This window comes from Harmonia axyridis, chromosome 1 (genome assembly GCF_914767665.1).
Source record: "Harmonia axyridis chromosome 1, icHarAxyr1.1, whole genome shotgun sequence".
NCBI classification, from domain to species: domain Eukaryota; kingdom Metazoa; phylum Arthropoda; class Insecta; order Coleoptera; family Coccinellidae; genus Harmonia; species Harmonia axyridis.
This window is the reverse complement of record NC_059501.1, coordinates 207,675-230,880: the sequence shown is the minus strand read 5'-3', so window position 1 is coordinate 230,880 and position 23,206 is coordinate 207,675. Positions and strand designations below refer to the sequence as shown.

General features: G+C 40.4%; 1 protein-coding gene across 1 annotated transcript; it reads right to left on the bottom strand.

Moving 5' to 3' along the window:
• Positions 1–1,656: 1,656 nt before the first annotated feature.
• On the bottom strand, positions 1,657–23,190 carry LOC123671243 (leucine-rich repeat serine/threonine-protein kinase 1). The gene is made up of 29 exons (XM_045604984.1): positions 22,989–23,190; positions 22,736–22,933; positions 22,516–22,681; positions 17,932–18,091; positions 17,500–17,781; positions 17,180–17,336; positions 16,361–16,675; positions 15,330–15,527; positions 14,027–14,680; positions 13,609–13,778; positions 12,848–13,233; positions 12,589–12,770; positions 12,393–12,528; positions 11,186–11,454; positions 10,790–10,962; positions 10,079–10,443; positions 9,797–10,021; positions 9,238–9,711; positions 8,920–9,101; positions 8,714–8,865; positions 8,323–8,656; positions 7,006–7,314; positions 6,467–6,922; positions 5,288–5,677; positions 3,696–3,891; positions 3,328–3,514; positions 3,024–3,272; positions 2,663–2,969; positions 1,657–2,556 (listed from the first exon to the last, which is right to left on the bottom strand). Exons 1-29 carry the CDS (start codon positions 23,040–23,042, stop codon positions 2,200–2,202), a joined length of 7,683 nt encoding a protein of 2,560 aa, XP_045460940.1. The 5' UTR covers positions 23,043–23,190; the 3' UTR covers positions 1,657–2,199.
• Between the last annotated feature and the right edge of the window lie 16 nt (positions 23,191–23,206).

Here is a 23,206-nt window from a genome sequence, read left to right as displayed (position 1 = left end):
TATAGCTGTTTTTAAGAATTTTTTGAAAAATTTAAAAAGGCTGATATGGTACTCAAATGAAAGGTCTCGTTGGGAGGAACTGAAAAATAGTCTAACTTTCGATCTGGGACCAACGGTTTTCGAGTTATAGCTGTTTTTAAGAATTTTTTGAAAGATTTAAAAAGGCTGATATGGTACTCAAATGAAAGGTCTCGTTGGGAGGAACTCAAAAATGGTCTTACTTTTGATCTGGGACCAACGGTTCTCGAGTTATAGCTGTTTTTAAGAATTTTTTGAAAAGTTTAAAAAGGCTGATATGGTACTCAAATTAAAGGTCTCGTTGGGGGGAACTCAAAAATGGTCTAACTTTCGATCTGGGACCAACGGTTCTCGAGTTATAGCTGTTTTTTTTAAAAGTTCAAAAAGGCTGATATGGTACTCAAATGAAAGGTCTCGTTGGGAGGAACTCAAAAATAGTCTAACTTTCGATCTGGGACCAACGGTTCTCGAGTTATAGCTGTTTTTTTGAATTTTTTGAAAAGTTCAAAAAGGCTGATATGGTACTCAAATGAAAGGTCTCGTTGGGAGGAACTCAAAAATGGTCTAACTTTCGATCTGGGACCAACGGTTCTCGAGTTATAGCAGTTTTTAAGAATTAAAAAGAAAATTAAAAAGTCTGATATGGTACTCAAATGGAAAGTCTCGTTGGGAAGAACTCAAAAATGGTTGTGGGGCAAGCATATCCATATTAAAAATCCCAGATTTATATCACCAGAAGGCAGACTAAACCCCCTTGATAATGTTACCACTAAATTCGAAATAACTCAATTTTGGGGGCGTCTAGGGAGGAACTGATTGCAAATAGGAATTCTGCATGGAAAATACTTTATTACATCAAATTTTGGAGTCGATCTGAATCAAAAACTTTTTTTGGCGAAAAAATATCCAAGGTTATAGTCTTGGTTTTTTCGAAAAATACGACCGATCGAATTTGAACTTTTTATGGTGTATTTAGATAGTTTCGAGGATGTACATTCCGAATCAGGCATCGATTTCGATCAGAAAAATTTGTATACACATTTAAAGCACTATATCTCACCTCTGGGAAGTGCTAGGAAAAAACCGATGGTAGATGTATATTCAGATTCGAAAATTCTGCATGTAACCAAGACCTAACCAAACCGAATCCTAGAAAAAAGTCCTCTCGGGAAAATTTTACTGGGCCGGATCTGCTTCAAAATTTGATTAAATGACGAAATCTCGATGCTCAATACCGATTTGCAATCAGATAATTCCTAGGAGCACTGTGAACCAAGATATCGAGTGTTTTGTGGGAGTTTTCTTCTGAAATTTATATCAGAAATACATGATTATCGAGAAGGTATTCGTGCCGCAGATCATATTCAGGCAATCAATCATTCATGATTACTTTTTGAGTTTCCTCCTCGGTCTTAGATTTTCCTGTTACAAAATTCGAATTTACCCATAAAAATCACATCCAAACTGAAAAAATCGCATCAGGAACATATGAGAATCAAAACAAAAATCAAATTAATGGTACATTTCAACTAATCAAATGTGTATTAATCTATAAAGAAAAGATGGATCCATTAATCCATCATATTAATACAATTAAAGATTCGAGGGAAGATGTTGTAAAGGATAAAAAAAGTAAAATTCAGAGAAATATTCTTTATATAAAAAAGAACAATAAATGACAAGAAATAATCACAGATCAAAAAGTCATATTAGGGTAAATTATCAAATAATAATTATTCATTTCAGTATGAATGAGAAATGCTATGAACACAAGAGTTATGTATTTAATTCATTTTTTGTTTGGTACATTAAATAGTAAAAATATAATTCGTTATATACATCCCCACTTTCCATCAAATCATTTCAATATTCTTCGGTAATTATCTTCACAATCAGTCAATAAATAAATCCTGAACGAATATATCGAACAAAAATTCACATCGGGACTTTTATGGTTTTCCTTTTTGAAAATTCATTTTTGGATGAAATAATATTTTCCTTTACAGACATATATAATTCCAGAATAAATATAATTAGGAAAAATAATTTTATATTGCCTAAAAATAAAAACAACTATTTGGTGTTTTCAGTACTTTTTTCTTTATAGTAGTTGAATAAAAATGTATTCTCTCTAAATTCTATAAATAAATAACTTTGTCCGTACAGTTATACCTAAAATGATCATACAGCATTCCAATCTCTTGCCCTCCACAACAGCACAAACATATTCTGATTCAAGGACGAAACAGTGGAGTTTTTTCCTAAAGTTGGACTAGTCAGGCTATTACTCAAATTGTTGATTTGGACATCGGTGTACCTAGTCAATAAATTCCTGTATCCTCTACCGATGGTGGCTATCAGGGAATTTTTCTGCTTCTCGCTGTTTTTGGAAAACGACAGAGGCACTATTGCCCTCACCTCTTCTTCATAAGGTCTGAATATCGTGATGGGCCTAAGTGTGTAACTTTCCGCGACTATTATACAGCCCCATGTGGTGCCAATGTAGATCTCGTTCCCTAAAACTGCCATGCTCGACACCTGTAATGAGAATATACTTGAAAATAAAACTGTAATAAGAAGAATATGAAAAACGAAAGGTAGGAATAAAACTTAAATTCGATGTCAGCATTAGTGGGATAATTACCTGGCACTTGGTCGGACTGAGGTGTTCCTCAATGGCGATCGATTTGAGACTCTCGGAACAAGGCACCAACTTGGAACAGTCCAATTTGTCAACGATAGCCTTGAACTCAGCGTCCCATCTGTAGACGACGCATCCGGGCTGTACGTAAGACCACACCGTCCTATCGGCCGCTATGAGATTCATCACGTTCACTTCTTCGACCAACGGATTGAAGTGGTTGATGGTCTCGTGTCCTGCCACCACCTGGTCCTTGATCGTGTAGATCGATATGAAGCCATTGTCGCCACCGCACCATATTTCGCAAGTCCTGAAGGCAAAAATAATATAGAAATTGCACAAAAATAGAGAGATAACGACTCACTGCTTGTCCTGACAGAAGACGGCGCACATGCAGTAGATGATGGTGCTGGAACCCAGCTCGGTCATGACGAAGGTGCCTTCTGCGGCAGTGGGCGTGGACGGGATCGCCTCCGAGTTGACCAGGAACAGACGGCCGTTGGAGAGGGCGCAGGCCACCCTCTTCAGCGGTTCCAGGTAGAGCAGCGCCTCCACCTGGACGCTGGCGTCGTTCTCCAGCGCGTAGGTGAACAGCATGTGCGCGTCGCAAGCCCTGAAACGGAAACGCGGTGAGATCGGAACGTGGGGGCTTAGGGAGGCGCACTTACTGGTAACCGTGTATCTTGCCGGAGTAATCGCCGATCCAGATCATGTGCGCTACCGTGCAGGTGGCCGTAGCCCTGATCGGCAGCATCATGGTGTGGTACTGCATCCAGCAACGGTTGGCCGAGAGCAGGAGGTCGATGCGCGAGTTGGCGCACATCAGCCACATCTCCGATCCGGGAAGGCCGTCATCTGAGACACAAATTTAAAATGGTGGATGCGATAATATAACAACTTGCTCAAATATGGTGGATGCGATATTCAATAATATTACTAAAATGGTGAATGCGAAGCTAAAGTTAGGTTGTCGGTAAATGGTGAATGCGCTTAAAATTTTATTCTAAAATTTTTAAAACCATTTCAAATGACTCACCTGTTATGTGTGTCAGACCGATGCTCGCGGCGGCGACCACATCCGATTGGTGCTTGAGGGAGACGACGTCGCTGAGATGAGTGAACTCTGGGGCGCTCGCTATCGATACTATCTGACTGGCTGTCGGTCGATGCTTGTGCTGTTGGGACCAGCACAACACCATCAGATCCAGGAAGTAGCTGGGGTACAAGGTCTCCTGCCAGACAAAAAAACCGTTTTAATCTTTTATCGCGAGATGAAACAAATAAAGGGTTAACCATTTTGTGGTTCCAAAAGAAATTAATAAAACACACTTTTCATTTAGATAATCGATCATTTCAAAGAAGATAAAGGTCTTGGTAGCCAATCCACATCGTAGTAACGAGAAATAAAGCTTCCTGGGAAATTTTCTTGCAATAACCACATCTCGTCCAATACCATATCATTATTTCTCTATTTCAGTATCGTAATGAGTTAATTACAGTACTAAAAACAGTGCATTGCTCAGTTATATTTTTCGTTTTGTGGTTGTCTACACTGATTTCCGATCCTATCAAATTTCAACAGACGTCAATTGCCAAATATAAATATCAAATGTCAATATAATATAATTTGGATATTATTTAGTGAAAAGATTTCTCTTGATTGTGGTGTTGAATCGATTTCGTCAGACATAATTCACAAATTTAATGAGTAATTATAAATTATTTCGAAATTCAACACATACGATTAAAATTCTGTAATCTGTCAATTTTCGTAACAGTCACACCAACTGCCAAGATACAATACAAAAGTCACTAGGAGGTTTAATCTGAATTTTTCATTGAATTTCGACAATATTTCACAAAACTTGACTGAAATAGAGAAAATATCGTCTAATACTCGTAGCAGAAGGTAATTCCAACATTCATACGTTCGAATTTCTAATTCGTGTTGGAAAAGGAGCCCATTCTGCATCTTATTTTACAAATTTTTCTATTTCAGGCTAAAAAAAATCGGTTATCATTTGGCTATAGTGATGAGAATTGACGGTTTCAGTGACACTTTGTTCATTTTCGAACAAGTAGATCAAATTGCACACCATGCAGTGATTTTTTCTGGATGAAATAGTTTCTCAGTAGTTGAATGAGGATTTTGAACCGACAAATAGCGACCATTTTGCTTGTTCACATAGCCACATACTGAAAGTGAAGAAAATTAGGCATATTTTCTACTCATTTCATGGCCAGTCATGTGTCAACTTAATAAATAAGGCTAGAGATGTAAATCCAGATGGGAAATACGCCAGAGTGTGCCGTAAGAGAGGCCCAAATGATGTGCGCGCCGAGGAATGGATAAATTTTGATCTTCTTCGAACACTTTCACTTACAGCATGAATATTTTCGCTCGAACATGCATTTCGATGATTAGAAACGGAATTTTTTCATCAATTATGCGCTCAGATGGACATTTATGTCGACCATAATCTGTCCGTAATGCACGAAACTCACTACAGAATCATTATTTTTGTGGAAGGTTTCCAGAATTTTCTCACGTTCAGCAGTAGATAAACGATAAATATCGTTAAACCTTCAACTAAACATATAATCCTTCGGACAACAGTTTTCACTCACCCTGTACGTCAGCGGCGGCCTGCCCCCCTCCAAGATGCACTCCTTGATCGAGTCGTGACCTTCGAAGGGCTGACGCAGTGTGAGCAGCTCGTACACCAGCATGCCGAAAGAGAAACAGTCCACCTTCTCCGTGTACTCCTCCTCGCCGTTGTACATCATGATCTCCGGGGCCATGAAGCCCTCCGTGCCCCCGAAACCCTTGGTGCCGGAGGGCAGGCTGAGCCTGCTGATGCCGTAGTCGGCCAGCTTGATCAGCGTGGTGGGGCGACGCGCGTCCTCCTGCTCGTCCGGTTCGAAGGGGGCCGGCATCCGCCACACCAACACGTTCTCCGACTTCAGGTCCCTGTAGATGATGCGCTGACGGTGCAGGTACTCGATCGCCTTGGCCACCTGCGTCAGTGAAGTGTCAATGAGGATAAGGCCGAGAAAAAAACACTAGGAACGCAATTTATATATCATATACCATTTCCGTGCCTTTTTGTGTGTCTAAAATTGAAAACATTCGTGCCTATTTTTGAGCCCGTAGCCTTTTTCTTTTATGACAATTTTTGCTGCTATTTTCATGGTTTTTTGGTTTTTGGTTCATTAAATTTCCTCTGGACTGTGGACTTAATAATGTCAAAAAAGGCATGGTGTAATAACACCATGCCTTTTTTGAAGCTGTAATTTGAGAGAATTTTGACGTTTAAATCATTTTTTCTTCATTTATTTGTTGATTATCTCTCGGGCCCAACAAAAGAAGCACAAAATGACAAAAAATGTATAAAATCAAAACCCTTCATTTTAATATTTCATGCCTTTTCCATCCCTATTTGAGTGCTTTGAATTGAAATTTCATGCCTATTTTTGAGCCTATCCCCGCAACTACGTTTTATGCACATTTTTGCTTCTTAATGAACATTGGTTGATTAAATGTCCTCTAGATTGTTAACAATAATTGATAATGTCAAAAAAGGCATGGTGTAATAAAACCATGCCTCTCTTTCTCTCTTGTTTGGAGCTGTAATTTCAGAGCAGCAACAAGTCTTTAGAAGTATTGACATTTACCACAAGTTAATTTTGAAGCTAGAATTATTGAATTGATTATAATTAATTATTTTTTTGTTAATTATTTCACTGGTCTGATCATCAACCGAATAGGCACAAAAAAGGCATCATATTGGGAAAAGCTGAACTGACCTGAAGGACGACGGCCTGTAAGGTAGAAGGAGTCAAGGAGGCGCCAGAACGTCTGTAGTGCCTCAGGGCCAGGTCCAGGGCGCCCTGAGGGGCCAGATCGAGGACCAGCGCGAGCGGATTGGTGCACAGGCCGACCAGAGGCACGATGTGCGGGTGTTTCAGGCTCATCAGGATGTTGAGCTCCTGCCGGGCGGTGCAGTAGGCTTTGCACGCGTACTGGAGAGGATCTCGTTCCCATTTCGCCTGCGCAGCCTTATAAGCGACCACGGCCGACTGGCCAGCGTTGGTGTCCGGCTGGACGGGCTGGAGCATCTTCATGGCCACGTCGCGTACATCGCCGCCGCGCAGCTTGCAACTGCCGACGAAGACGAAGCCGAACGCGCCTCTGCCCAACAGCCTGCCCCGTTTCACGTTCTCCGATCGGATCACGTGACGGTCGCCCAGGTCCATGAAGATCTGCGGGAGGAGAGGATTATAATAATTAATTCGTTTAATTTTTTTATTCAATTTACAGAATCAAATAACGCCCTGAAACTCACCGAATCTGGTGCTATCTCGGCCAAGGGGATGTCCCCGTGCAGGGGACACTTGACCACCTTGGCGTCGTAGGCGGCCAGGATGCATTCCTCCACCATCCAGGAGTAGTTCGTGGGGTCGCCGCCAGAGCACCGGTCTCCGCCTACCGCGATGGCCGGATGTCCCTCGACTGACGCCATCCTGCTGGAGCACTCCGAGTCGTGACCGACGCCGCTGTCGCTCTCGGAGATTATGGACTCCTGCGACTTCCGTGGTACGCTGGGGGCCTGCTGGTCTAGGTAGAAATCGCCGCCGCCGGCCGTTCTGGACGCCTGAAATGAATTAATAACGTTAACGGGACCATGCCTTTTTGTTGAAAGGATTGTATATAAAGGCGCCTTTTTGCTAACAGAACTGTTTATAAATACATGCCTTTTCGTGCCTTTTTTCGACTCTTTAGACTCAAGAAATTGAAATTTGAGAATGATGCAAATTTCTGTTTTTTCTCATCACTTTCTTGATTAAATATTTCCTAAGAACACTTTGTTCTTGGACAACTCCTCGCACCTTTACACCGTGCCTTTTCTGCCTTTTTTTAACTCATTAGACTCAAGAAATTGAAGAGTTATTCAACTCTCTACTTTTTATTATCACTTTCTTGATTAAATATTTCTTAACAACACTAAGTTCTTAGACAACTCCACACCTCTTAACACCGTGCCTTTTTCAGTGCCTTTTTTACTAATTAGTCCCAATAAATTGACGAATTATTCACCTTTCTATCTTTTATTATCCTTTTTTCGATTAAATATTTCTCAAGAACACTTAGTTCTTTAACAACTCCTCATCCCCTTTACACCGTGCCTTTTTCTGCCTTTTTTTTGACTAATTAGACTCAAGAAATTAAAGAGTTATTCAACTCTCTACTTTTTATTATCACTTTCTTGATTAAATATTTCTTAACAACACTAAGTTCTTAGACAACTCCACACCTCTTAACACCGTGCCTTTTTCAGTGCCTTTTTGACTAATTGGTCCCAATAAATTGACGAATTATTCACCTTTCTACTTATTATCCTTTTCTTGGTTAAATATTTCCACTAAGTTCCTAAAAAATCCACAACTCTTTACAATATGCCTTTTCTACTTATCTGCTTTCTCCAAGGCACATGTATTTCAGGCATGATTAGTCTGACACAGAAATAGGCCCGACAAAAGCATATTATTTCAATAGATAGATAAAAATCGTGCTGGTCGACCTGCATTTTGACATTTTAGGGGAAAATTTCAGCGCAATCTTAATACTTAACGTAGTAGTAATTGTTTGAACAATAACTCACGTCATGCGGATCCTTGAAGGGACACCCGTGGTCGCCTTCGGCAGCGTGCGACAAACACATTGGGCACGGCACCAGACGGGTGATCAGGAACTTTCCCTCCGAGGTGTGCACGAACCTGGTGCCGAGCGTGGGGTACCAGTCCTCCAGCAGGATGTCGATGTGGTCCACAGCCAGCGCCAGCAGCTGTGCGGTACTCTCAATGGTGCTCTTCAGAACTGTCTCGTCTTCGTCGCCTCTTTTCACCACTAGGGAGTCGAGGGGAAAGTAGATCTCGAGGATGGAGCTGTTCTCCAGGTCGACGTCCGTCCATATGCCCTCTTGTTTAATACGGAACCTGAGGATGAAGGAAGTTTATTAGATGGTCGGTTATTTGTCACGCCATCGCATTCACCTCATGTGTCTGTAGATGTCGTCGGAGGTGTGCAGCACTTCCTTCAGCCTAAACAGGGTGACGTCTCCGTAGCGCAGTTCAACCCCCGTCTGCCACAGTATCCAGTCCGCTTTGACGTCCAGCAGTTTCCACAGATCTGGATCCTGAACCAGCTACAGAAATTTTCAAAGGTTAGTAGTGGAAAACTACGTTTTTCTGTTACTCACATCTTTCGGCACCACAAAGAAGGACCTGATGATGTCGGTGATGGTGTCGTCAGCTAACAGACGAGATATCAACCTGGACCAGAAACCGGAGGGGAAGTAGGACATCAGCAGCAATCTGGAGATTGACCTTCCTGAAGGACAACTGCTCAGTTTGTATCTGGACGTGGAAGCTTCCTCCGGTTCTGCGAAAAGATGGATATTCATAATAAATTCTCCCCAAAATTTTCACAGTTTACGTTTTGGATTGCATAGAATGCAAAAATCAGATAAAAAAGACATAATACATTAATATAATTCTAGAACGTCTCTAGTACCCACCAGAACTCCTATGAGAAGAAGAAGAACTGGATGGCAGGCTCATCTGAAACTCTGGATTCTGATACAGCATCGACTTCGGTGACATTGTGATCTTCTTGTTGCGCACCGCCCATCCCCTGGACCTTATGGGCACCTTCACCTTAACCAGGAGGTTCCCCAGTTCCGGATAGACCTGCGAGTTGATCATCTCCTCCTCCGTGGGTAGCAGTGAGGGTATCAGGAGGGTCCTCGAATCCCACGTGAGGGCCACCTCGAACTTGTTCAGCAGGTTTACGATGTAGCCCTTGGTGTCCATGCCCCCGATGTTGTTGGACCTGAAGATGTGTCTCAGATCGTCCAGCTTCATGATGCCAGTCTTGGCGAAGGGGTTTATCTCCCTGATGGTGACCACGTGGGCCAGCATGTCGCACAGCCACTGGGGGTCCAGGAAGTATAGGTCTTTCAGGGTGGCGTCGTCGTAGTGGAGGAGGACACCTGGGGGAGTTTGACAAGATATTGAATACTTAATAACTGAATAGAATATGGGATGTTTCTGAAATATCCAATCTTGAATTCTTACCGTTGTCGTGAAGGAACATAGTTGCCTGATGAAGCTCGGAATGGTCTCTGAAGGTTCTGTTGAAACGCTGTTGCATCTCGACCGACACAATCGACTTGTATTGTTCAGCGTTGAGCACGGGGTCAAGACCGTTCATTTTCCTTTCGAAGGAGATGTGATTGACCACGTCTTCCAGGGCCAGGTAGGAAGCAGGCACTTTCTGTTCCAGTAGGAGCTCCTTGCTTCCTATAAAAAAATAAATGATTCTGGTCACTCTGTTTCTACCTTCAAAGGGGCACTCACCAGGCAACCTGATGCTGAACACAGTGTCGTAGATGAGGTTGCAGAGCAGCTTAACGTTGTGCCTCGTCCTGCAACTGACCTCGATCGTGTCCAGCACCCTGGGCAGGCCGCACTTCTCCGGGTCCACGATGTTGATGAACCTGTCCCTTATGATCTGCTGGTAGGCTTCAGATATGGCGGGGTTGATCTCCTGGATCACGTCGTAGTGGGTGCCCACTATGAGGACGGGGGCGTTTGGGGCCCTGGCCTGGATGTTAACCAGCCACTGCAGGATCTCGCCGATGCCCCTCTGGCCGTCCGATATCTTCCAGACCACCAGGTATAGGCTGCGTTTCGATAGGAAGTATTGGTGCGTGGCGTAGTATCTGAGAAGAAGGTGGACTGTCAGGCTTTTTCATTCGAGATATCCACTAATCTTGGAATTTCTGCTTTAATAAGAACAAATCTGCTACTGAAGCTCATCGAATGTTCTCAAATAACTATGGTGAGGCCGCTATTAGTGAAAGAACGTGCCGAAAGTGATTTCAACGCTTCAAGGACGGTGATTTTGACGTCGAAGACCAGCATGACGGTGGAAGAGAGAAGGTTTTCAAAGATGCAGAATTGGAGGCATTACTTGATCAAAACTCGTGCCAAACGCAACAAGAATTAGCAGAATTATTGGGAGTGACAAGGAAATTTTCGCAGAAAAATAACATTTTATGTACTCACTCTTTTTGGCCCCCAAAATCCCAAGTACGGAAGATGACTGGACCATGAGTGGACTGATTCCTGATTTTCTTTTCGAATATCCAGTCGCCTATGTCCACTCCCACCGTGGATATATTCATACCCTTCACAGGCTTCATGTTCAAGTTCTTGCTGCCCACTCTCTTCATCCAGTGCTAAAAAACAAAATTACTAATAGTATTACATTCAATTGATGGATGCCTTCAATCCCAAATAACATTTATTCAAAGAAAAGAGGACCGTATGAAATCTAACATAGAATTTATGGAAATTATAATACTATTCATCGAAACTACAAACGCTCAAACGACTTTCAAATCGAAATAGCCTGAGTGAAAAAATGGTGGATGCACTATTTCGATATAAACTTGTTCTCACCTCCGATCGCTTCCTGGTGATCCCCTCCTGTCTCAGCTGCTCCAGCAGGCTGGTCTTCCCGATGCCCTGGATGCCCACGATCATCAGTTTCATCCTGGCGTAGGGCTTGGCGTCCTCCAGCACGGACTTGAGGTAACCGATGATGTCCATCGTTTTGTACTTCTTGCTCTCTATCATCGACCTGAGGGGCTCCTGGAGCGGGCAGCCTCTGGTGTTCAGGTTCCACAGCCTGGACAACAGGCCCATCTGGGGCGGCAAATCGGTTATCTCTGAGGAAGGAAGAATCAGAAGTGTCAAGGATTTCCGAAATACATTAGTGAATAAATGCGACTAACTTCACTTCTAAATTTCAAATAGTCAGGGATAATATCTCTAAATTGCATAAGGTCATTCTGGAACATCCTGTATATAAATCATGAAAATACCAATTAAAAAAAAGGTATATTGCATTCAAATTAATTCGTCAATAAACATAAGTCCCTTCAGCCTATAGATGAATTATTTACATAGATGACACTTATGGAGAACACTTTTTTTAGAATGTTAACCCCCCTTAATAAATAGGTAATTATATACTTATAATTGATTACATATTCGTACTAAAAAACTTGCTAAGGCGCTAAGCTAAAAAAATTACGGAACTCCTGCAGTTTGAGGTCTTTACAGCAATTTTTTTCAATAGATTCATACCAAACTCATCACTAAAGGCTTTTTTATACTACAAGAATGATTGAATGCATTTCAGGAAAAAATTACAGAATTGGTGGATGAATTAATTACAATTACTGCCTTCATTGACTTGCAATTGGTCATAAACCCGAGTCCCTTCAGCCTATAGATGAATTATTCACATAGATGACCCTTATGGAAATCACTTTTATTGTAAAATGTTGTCTCCATTAATGAATAGGTAATTAAATACTTATAATCGATTACATATTCGTACTCAAAAACCTGCTAAGCTAAAAAAAATTAAGGGACTCCAGCAGTTTGAGGTCTGCACAGCAATGTTTTTCAATAGATACACACCAAACTCATCACAAAAGGCTTTTTTGTACTAGAAGATTGATTGAATGCGTATACATCAGAAATCCAACCAAATCAATTGAATTGAATCGAAATTAATAAATTTAAAAAAGGGTGTAAAAGAAATGTAACGGGACACAAACAGACACACAGACAGAGTACAAAAAGGGTAAACAAATACCTAGATTTCCGCTAACGTTGAGCACAGACAAATTGTTTAGTTCGTGAATGTTAGTAGGTACATCCTTCAGACTGTTGTTACTGATGTCCAACATCGACAGGTTAGGAAACATGAGACGGATCTTGCTCGAAGCGACCTACAAAGGCAACACATAGATGGCACATAAAAAGCCAAAGTAAGATGGTCATGCTCTCACCCTGTCGGCGCTGTCTTCGTCGTTGAAGAGGTCGCCATCGTCGTCAGTGGTCAGCTGGATCCTGGTCAGGTGGTTGTTGGCCAACAGCAGTGTCCTTAGATTGTCCAGACGTAGGTGTCTACGGTGGGAACAGACAGTGTGCAGAACTGTGTTTCTCACCGATCTGGAAGACTGACGCTGAACTGAAAAAATTATATAATCCAATAATATTATTATCGAAAAGCCTATAGATAAATCAAATGAAGAAAATTCTGCCAACCTGCTATGGATGGATTCTTATCCTTCAGGTTGTTGGCCACGGAGTAGCAGGCTATATTGGCCAGCTCCATCACGTCCTGGGTGTCCACCTGAGGCAGACTGGGCCAGCAGCTGATCTGGTTGTGACTGAGATCGAGCTGCCTCAGCGAGCTGGGGTAGCTGGTGATGTGCGACATGGAACGCAGACTGTTGAAGGCCATGTTCAGTCTGGTCAGGTTGACGGCCAGACAGGACAGGGACACAGGGATGCTGGTGAAGAGGTTGTGCGCTAGGTTCAGGGCGGACAACTGCGAGCTGTGCTCGACCGTGGTCTCGCTGTTGTGGTGCACCTGATCGGTCACGTCCACGTTCTTGGTCCAGATGTGGTGTTTGGTCAGTTCGATCTGGCTGTGGGGAAGTAGAAGTGAAATAGTCCCTACTACCATAAAGTTTGTTTGATGTAAAAAGAAGAGTTTCTCTTTTCTCGAGAAATATCCACGTTTTAGGCTATGTAATTTTTTGAAACTGACAGTTAAAGGAGTAAGTACAATATTGTTGTTATTTTTGTAGTATATACCTATGTTGCCTACACTCTCTATATTTTATTCTGTGCTTCTTTATGAATCTGTGCCTGTACAGACTCTAAATAAATAATAAAAGTGAATATATAATTATTATTATTATTTATATTATATAAGATATCTTATTCATATGACCTTGATCTCAAAACTTTCGAACTCTAATTTATTCGAATCTAAGCCTTCTAAGCAGTCTGAAACTCACCTCATGACTCTCTCCTTTTGCCTGTAGCGAACCTGTATATTCTCCTCCAACGAGAATTTAGTTTCGTAATCGAAATCCAGATGTCGCTGCCCCCCTTCGCCCTCTTCCAAATAATTTGACAGTTGACTATCACTAGAGCTCATGCTTATCCGGTCCAGATCTTCTTTTGCCTGTTCAGACAATCAGAAAAAATGAATCGATATTGGTTACCTATATCGAAGATGTTTCACGACGACCAAAAGTTTGGTAAACTGACTGCAAATGTTTGTAGTGAATTTTAATGCGTTGTTGAAGTGTGTATCGTCCCATTTTTAGTAATGGCATAGTTTTTAATTGTAAAATATCGAAGATTCAAAATGAAACCTCTTATTGGAGAATCCTTTATTTCTGAATAATCTTTAAAACTCATTGTACTCACCTCGTAATTTGTAGGCAGCTCCTTCAGGAAATTGAAAGAGACATTCAGCTCCTTCAACTTGGCAGCGTGCCACATGCTGAAAGGCAACTGCTGCAATTTGTTGTTGGACACCACCAGCGTCGTCAGGGCAGGCAACTTGAATATCTCATCCGGTATGTTGTCCAGCCTGTTGTCCTGCAGGTACAGCTCCTCCAGACAGGGACAGGAGAACCTGTGAGGTTCCGCAGGTTGGCTGTTCTTCCTCGACCCCGCTTTCCTCTCCTTCGGTGGAGCTTCGGGTAAGGGCAGCTTCTCGATCTTGTTCTGCGACAGGTTCAGGTGTCTCAGGCTGTTCAGCTGGAAGATCACCAAGGGGACAGTTGTCAGGCTGTTGTTGGAGATGTCCAGACGCGTCACGGCGTAGAGGGAGAGGTCGTGGCTCCTCGGATTCTGCTTCAGCTTGGGGTTCAGGTGCAGGGCGCAGTCGACTAGCCACTGCTTCTTGACGTGGTTCAGGTTGCACTTCTGGTTGTGCCAGTTGATCATGGTTGGCGCGTTTGGGAACATGGCGCTGTACGTCAGCTGGGTCACGTTGGAGAACAGCCTGTATTGGGGACCGTTCACGCTCTCCGTCATGGCCTTCTTGTTGATCTTGAACTCGATATCCGGATGGGCCTATGCAGAAAATTCAATATACAGGGGTTCCTAATTGAAAATCCAAAGGGAAATGAGATTCCTCGGAAAATTTAAAAAAAATCCTACAAACATGAGCCCAAAAACACACCTTAATAACTGGATCTTCATAATAATCTGGATTTTCCAAAGGAGTACTAGAGAATTGTTTGAAATTTTTTCTAGAAATCAGTGGCAGATACGACAAAATTACAAGAAACCAAAAAGTGTAGTATCTGACCGTATATTCTTACATTTTATGGAATTACCAGTGGTGCACCAAAAAAAAGTTCTGGAAGAAAGAAGCAGGCAGATTTGCATTCAAAATTAGCATTTCACATGATGAAATCGAAATCTTCAAATTGGAATATCTATGCCAAATTTAAGTTGAATATCTTGTAAAGGGAAGTAGGTGGTATGAGAAAAAACTTGAGAAAAAATCAATAAGTAATACTTTTACCAAAATTAGATAGATAGATTTACCATAGTCACCGACACAGACTAGAAAAATAAGTATGCCTAGCACCTACCCCTGTGTCACTCCACTTTGTACAGGATATTTTATTGTTAAGATTTAAATGCTTTTGGCAAACACTTTCAAAAGACTCAAACATGATAAGGGGAATGTAGAAAATGGTAACAGATACTGTACCTTTGTCGACAGAAGTTTGGCCACCAGCGTTTCATCCTTGTTCTTGAACGCTATCACCAGGGCCTTACAATCATCATCTCTGGCCCCGTTCTTAAGAAGTAGATCGACAACGGCGACGTCTCTGTTGGAACAGGCCTCTTCTAGAGCGGTTGATTCGACAGAGTTCAAGTCTTCTTCTAACATGGAACAGGTGAAATTCTAGAACAGAAAATGTGATGAGACTTGGCTGCCAACGGTTATATCTATGAAGTTAGGGTCAGTTCGGATTATGGTAGTATTTTAGTCCGACTAGCATTTTGAGTAAGTTGTAGGATTTACCATCTATCGAAGTATTTTGTGCATAATGTCTTGATAAAATAATATTCTTCTTGAGTTTACACTAAATCAATACCAATTGTAATTCTAATTTTTGAGCAAACAAAAATTGACAAACACTTTCTAACAAATCAACAAACTTCAAAGAAATGACAATTGACACTTATGACAGGTATTCAAGCATACCAATACAAAAAATACATATGAAAATCCATTAGAGCTTTATGGTTACTAAATTCCTAATTGTTGTCTAAAATATAGTCCTAACTAGTCAGTTGCAGCGTTCTCGTAGTTTTAAAACTTTAAGTAAACAGTGTCTTGATGATTCAATATTCTTTTTAACGTTACAATAAGATTATATTAATAACGATCCTAATTTTTGGTTAAACAACATTGACGAACATTAATGGTACTTATGACAGCCAGCCATACAGCATACTAACACAACAAATATACAGGGTCCTGGAACAGTAGCGATGTGTTCCATTTCTCTAGTAGGGGAAGGGACAGAAATATAATTTTTCATAAAGTTACATTATTGCTTCAGCACTACGTAATAAAAAATATTTTCAGTTTTTCGTAGACGAGTCCAACTTAGTTTTCTAGAGGAAACCAATTTATTTTTGCTTTTTCGTTTTCTATTTTTGGGAACCGTCCAGGAAAAACTGAACTTATAAGATACTGTTGCAGTGCCCTATGGAGGATCTAGAACTTACGTCTCCGATGTCGTGGTACACCCTGATCTTGGCGTTTGGATCCGCCTTCATCTTCAGGAGAGCGGCAACGATCTCGTAGTGCTTCCCCTTGACGGCTGCATGCAGAGCCGTCTCGGTGTTGTTGTTGCAGTACATGTCCACTTTGAGGGGACAAACAGAGACCTGGTGCGAGGACACTTCGCTTTTGTCCACGGAGGGGCTCCTGGCTAGATTCAGCTTGGACATGATGGACTGGATGCCGTCCGATATCCTGCGTTTATTAGGACTGAGGGGCGTGGCCGCCTCTTCAACTAGTGGGGAGACGACCTCATCGTCCTGAAAAATTCAGCGTTATTTATTTTTTCAATCCCATGTTAGAACCTTTTATTACACTCTGCCTTTTTTCAGTTCTCACAATCAACAAACAAAACTTAAGCATATCCTACAAATAAATCGAAATTTTCAAGCAAAGTAAATCTTAAATTGGTCCTAGAATAAGCGTCAAAATGTTACCATACATCTGTGAGAAATTCAGCACCAAAAAAAAGGCATTCAAGATTGAAACAGGCACTAAAAGGACATAGTGTAAAGGATATATCGTTTTCAGGTCCATTTCTCCTAAAAATATGAGTAAAATAGGCACTAAACAAGCATGTTCAATTAAGGTTTTGGGTATGCCTTTTTCATGCTTATATGTCTCAAAAATATGAGTGAAATATGCACGAAAAGGTCTAGTGTAATAAGGAGTTAGAGTATGCCTTGTCTCGAGCCTATTTTCCTTGTAAATATGGTTGAAATATGCATAATATAATAGGAATTTAGGTGTTATGACTTGCTTACCTTTCTGACTCTGGTTGCTCTGACTTTGAAGGAAATAATGACGTCGAGGAGGGCCTTGTTGCCAAGCAGGCAAGCCAGATACAAAATATTCTGTCCACTAGCATCTCTCTCGTTGATGTCGAAAGGCATGAAGTATTCCCATTTTTCGGTTGCATCTCTACGAGATAAATAGATAGGTACACATTAAAATATATTCAAGAATACATCAAAAAGACGTAGAATCTGCCACACATATGGGCATAAGTAACAATCATGACTATAAATATCAAATTTTAACAGCTAATTATGTTATTTTCGAATGTTGGTAGAAAAGTTCCTACCTATATTTGCGTAGGACGTGACTTGGATAAGGAAAATTGAAGAGCAAAGATAGGACGCCCGCGTGGCCGTTGATGCAGCAGGCGTGAGTGGGCAGCCACCTCTCGACGGTGTGCTGTTGCACCAGCTCGGGAAAGCGCAACAGCAGGATCTCCACGATCTCCTGGTGGCCGTGATAGCAGGCTATGTAAAGGGGCGAGTACTTCGTTATGGGGTGGTATCTAGCGTCTGCGCCGTGTTCCAGCAGCGTCTTCACTATGTCTTTGCTGCCTACCTGGCAAGCTCTGGAAAAGAAGGGAACCGATCGGTTATCTGAGTAATGAACGAAAGCTTCTAGCACATCAGCCTGGTGAGTTGCTTTATGTAAAGAATTAATTTATTTTTTTATTCTGATAGTGCTGACGCTTTGCTATAGGGTGTCTCTCGATACTCACAGGAAGAGGAGAGTGTTGGCACCACTGGGTGCCATGTTTATTATCAGCTCGGCATCTTTGGATAGGGAAGAGATGATCTGCTTAACGGAAGTGACGTCACCCTGCGTGCAGGCCACCCTGAGGGCTGAGTGGCTGCTCTGTCTGTTCTTCTCTCTGGCATCTAAACAAGGAAGAATACTGGTTAGACTTTGATTTGACTAGATGAACGAGCGCTCAAAAGCTAATGACGCCAAGTTAGAGGTTTTCTAGAATTTTTTTATTTTCGATATTTTTATGTTAACAGGATATTTGACAGATTTTTCTAGTCTTCTCAAATTATTCAATGGTGCTTATTGAGCACATGAGATGTGGATTGTTTCAATTTGCTTAGATATTTCCCAAGTAAAGAAAACACAAAATAGCAATAAAAAAATTAAAAATCAAAGATTTCCATTCATTCATTTCCAGTGACTTCACTTGAGGAATATAGACAATCAAGTGCCATATGCGAAAGTGTTTATTGTCATTGTTGGTTCAACCCTTTTCTTGAGTTGATATTATTCAGATTTGAGTGATAAATTTATTATTATTTAATAGTTCTCCATTGTGAAGATTGATTCATTACATTCTAACTATGGCAATCTGTTTAGTGTTTGAGGTTAGAATTCACTGTTGTTTTAAATGACATTTCTATAGTAACAATTAGTATTCTAGTATTCACTCCCAAAATCTCATTCAAATGAATTCATTCATTTCGAAGTAATTAGAAATTTCTAAACAACATTCAATTTTGAAAAATCGAAATGGGTAACTAAAAAACGGTAAGTTAAACTTTGAACAAACTTGGGTTCATTTATTTCATCCAATCCGAAAATTCAATAAAAACCAAGGTGACTCATGAGAAAAAACATGTTTGGTCAATTACACCGTATTGGTACACCCTGTATATTTCCAAACAATTTGTGAATACAGCGCTTATGGAGCCTAATGATAATGTGTAGAAAAAAATTGTTAATTTCAGCGCTAAGCCTTAATAGAGCGTCCCTTCAATGGTGTAACACCCAGTATATTCATAAGTTATTATTATCATTTCGATCATAGTTTGTCGGGAAATTTTCAAAGAACCAAAATATCAAAGTACGAACAAAAATAAAGCTCACGCGCAAAAACATTCGAGCATAATTCCTAACCTCACCGACACCATCCGTTCAAACGTCAAACCGGCAACACCGCGCGTGACGTCACGTGGACGCTTACGCGGCCCACCCGGTATACTCACCTAGACCGCGTCCCACGTTGTCGCACACGTCCTCCGCAAAATACTCGCAGACGTCTATCGCGAACTCGGCGACCCTACGCTGGTCCTTCGCCCGCGTGGACAAAGACGACATGGAGATGGAGACGGGTCGATACGCGAGAGCGAGGCCGGCTGACCGCGGGCGTATCCGGTTACGAGGCCGGCCCGAACCAGCCGTCCAGCTTGAATTTCCTGTGCAGCAGCACGACAATCATGTAGGTCAACAAGAGGACCAGAACGGAGGTAAACAGGCACCTTCCTACGGAACCCAGGGCGGTCATAGCGCGACTGCCGACGGAGAAGACGAACGGGCGGGAGATAAGGGAGCGCGCTGCTCTCTCGGTTAAAGGTTATCGTCGGCGCAGGGACGTATCCGATACGCCGAGGGCGAACAGGGTCGGCATGATGTTATTTACCTTTTTTCGTGCCTATTTCTGCATCAGGCAAATTTCCCTCAGTTGGCTGTAACTATTACACCTTTTTTTTTATTAAAAGAAAACTCTAAACGCTATGCCTTATTTCGTGCCTAATTTTCCACCTGTACACTCTTTTAGGTAAGGTTAACTCCTTATGATACTATGCCTTCTTTCAGTCCGTTTCTGGACGGATTTCTGATAGATGACTAGCATTATAACATCCTTTTTTTGACTAAAAAAAACAACTAAAAACGATATGCCCTATTCGTGCCTAATTTTCCACTTGAGATTAATTCCTTATCATGCTATGCCTTTTTTCTTTCCATTTCTGGACTAATTTCTGACATAACTATAAGCACTACAACATCTTTTTTTGACTAAAATATTCAACTCTGAACGATATGCCTTTTTTCCCGCCTAATTTTACACCTGTAGACAATATCAGTAAGGTTAACTCCTTGTGATACTATGCCTTTTCCTGTGCATTTCTGGACAAATTTCTGAGAGTTGCACTATAACATCCTTTTTGACTGAAAAAAATCCAACTTCAAACGACATAACTTTTTCGTGCCTAATTTTACACCTAGTGAGATCAATTCCTTATCATACTATGCCTTCTTCCTGTTCATTTCTGGACTGATTTCTGAAAGATAACTAGTACTGCAACATCTTTTTTGACTAAAATATCAACTCTGAACGATATGCCTTTTTTTCTGCCTAATTTTCCATCTATAAACTATATTAGCGAGGTATGATATGAGGTTATGATGTTATGCCTTCTCCCAGTTTCTCCCATTTTTGGATTGGTATCCAACATATGACTAGCACTATATCATTATTTTGAACTAAAACATCCAACTCTGAACGATATGCCTTTTTTCCTGCCTAATTTTCCACCCGTAGACTATATTAGTGAAGGTAACTACTTATGATACTATACCTTCTTTCTTTGCATTTCTGGACAGTTTTTTTAGGATATGACTAACAGTATTAAACACTTCTTTTTGGCTAATAAATTCAACTCTAAAAGCTGTGCCGTTTTTTGTGCTTATTTTTCCTCAAATGTTAGTGAGGTTAGAACAATCCTTAGAAGGTTTTTATCTCCATTGTTTGTCCGAAATCTACTTCTGTTATAATTAAATTGGAAATAAAACCGGTGTGAATGATTTCAGTATACCGCAGACGATTACTATTATGCGTTAATTATTAATAAGCATATATCCGACTGAGGTTAGTTTAATATTTGTGAAGCTAAGATAAACTTCCATCAAAATTTGCAGATTATTGGCTAAATTTTCCATAGATGACTGACATTAATTAGTACACCTTTCTGAATTTCGTAAGTTTGGGAAAATATATCTTTATCACAAATCATTTTCGTGATAAATCTGCACTTTCTTCACGAATTTTCGATAGATCATTTAACATAAGTTCATTTAATTCCATACATAATTGACCATATTCACCGTCGCCATATTGTTTTGCGACAATACCAACTACCCAGTGTTCCCAACGGAGAAATATTGAGTTTACTAGAAAAATACTGCTAATATCAAAAATATTATCAGCCATAGAGATTATTTTTATATTTTTCCTCTGACTATTTCCAAAAATGGAGCGAAGCCTTCATTTATACACTCGGCCACAGTTAATTTGTTCATAAAACCACCTTTCACTAATGTTTTTATTTCCAAAAGGTGAAATTTTTGCGAAATATTGTCCCAAACAAGCCTATCTGGCGTAGCAGCCAGAAAAGGTACACATAAACTTCACTTATAAACTTTATATTGTGGAATTTTTCTAGTAAACTCAATATTTCTCCGTTGGGAACACTGGGTAGTTGGTATTGTCGCAAAACAATATGGCGACGGTGAATATGGTCAATTATGTATGGAATTATGTCTATTGACATAGACACCAAAATACGCACAGAGTCATAAACAATTCGTGTCTATGTCAAAAACCTCCATAACCAGAAAAAGCATTGAAAATAAGGGTGTAGTCGAAAAAGACTCGTGCTCTATCTTTAAACTATCAATGCCGCGTTTACGAAAACGTTTTTGAAAGCAATAATGACGGTGAACTTTACTGAATACCTCTCTGTTCTAAAAAGAGACATTACCTGGCTGACTGACTCGGCCTTGAAAGGAAATTATCGGAAACACGATCAACCCCCTTCCCGACCATAGACAGAGGTGGGGATGACCACTAAGTGTCTAACAAGGCTGTGTTCCACTTCCACATTTGGAAATATGTCTAGTTAGTAGTTAGTCAGCTATTTATGAGAAAAATTTGAATGGCAGATAAACTTTTTTGTATTAAATTTTTAGATTCCATGAATTCCTTTCCAACAAAAAAAAAAATTGAATGCGCATGATGAACTTCTCAATAGTAAAATGTAGCGATATAATGATTTTTGAAGTATCAGTAATCAATTTCGACAGAAAATAGTATTTGCCCTGTTTCAAATAAAATAGAAATTTAACTCCAAAAGAATTCTCACCTTGCATTAGATGTATTCCATAAGGTTATCTTTATTTTGAAATAATTCAAGTAATACCAGCAATATCAACAAATTCAACAGTTCAAGTTCAAATATTTGCTTTATCAAGACATGAACCATTAAACTACTGAAAAGCAGATAAGACCAGAGTGAGTATAATTGAGGAGATTTAATATAAATAACAACATTGGGTTAATAGCAGTGAATAATAATATTCTACTTCATGCATAGGAATGAGATAATATTTGATTATTTCTACAAACATTTTGTCTCATATAGAGCTAATGCCATTGCTGCAGAAAACATAACAATGATTTGAGGCAATTAGATATAAATTAATCTATCACTATTTTTACTGAAAGCATATGAATAGCTTTAAGAACACCTACCTGCAGCACTCTTCAATAGAGATACACAAGAATTATGTCCCAGTTTATCCGCTAAATCTGTTGCTGTCATACCATTGTAATCTCTCTGTAAGAGATCAACATTATGCTCTAATAACATGGATACATTTGTAATGTGACCATGTTCCGCACTAAGATGTAAGGGGGTCTGAAAACATGAACAGAAGAATTAAAGACTTCTTCATAATTAACATTAATTTACTTTATTTTCCCCTCTCGGGCCACATGGAATATTCGGGTTAGCACCATTTGCAAGGAGTATTTTCAGGCAGAGTGAGTTGTCAGTGATTGCCGCAGCATGTAGAGGAGTCCTCCCCCAACTATCCTGAGAATTAATGAACTCTCTCTGACCTCCTTCAAGAAGATCTTCCAATAGTTCTGTATTGTCCCACAAAGCGGCCTAATAAGGCAAAAATTAAGTAAGTAAATTTTCTAACTTTTGTCGAAATAGTTACTTGATGCAATAATCTTCCTGGAAAATCCTCATCTTCAGGAGAAGAATCTAGCATTTTGGTATTTTTGAGGGTGTAGGCATATTAAATGAACATTTTCAAAGGTTTAAATATAATATTCTTTCCTCTTCATTTATATATATTTTATAATTTCTATTAATGAATTATTTCATCAAACAATTTCTGATTTCTGTTAATAATTGTTTACTTCATCTGTCAAA

Excerpts from the sequence above, each read along its gene's own strand:
- LOC123671243 (XM_045604984.1), bottom strand. The coding sequence starts at position 23,042 with ATGCTAGATTCTTCTCCTGAAGATGAGGATTTTCCAGGAAGATTATTG. Across the intron at positions 22,682-22,735 it reads GCCCGAGAGGGGAAAATAAA|ACCCCCTTACATCTTAGTGC; the intron begins GTAAATTAATGT and ends TCATGTTTTCAG. Across the intron at positions 10,963-11,185 it reads TCACCAGGAAGCGATCGGAG|CACTGGATGAAGAGAGTGGG; the intron begins GTGAGAACAAGT and ends TTTGTTTTTTAG.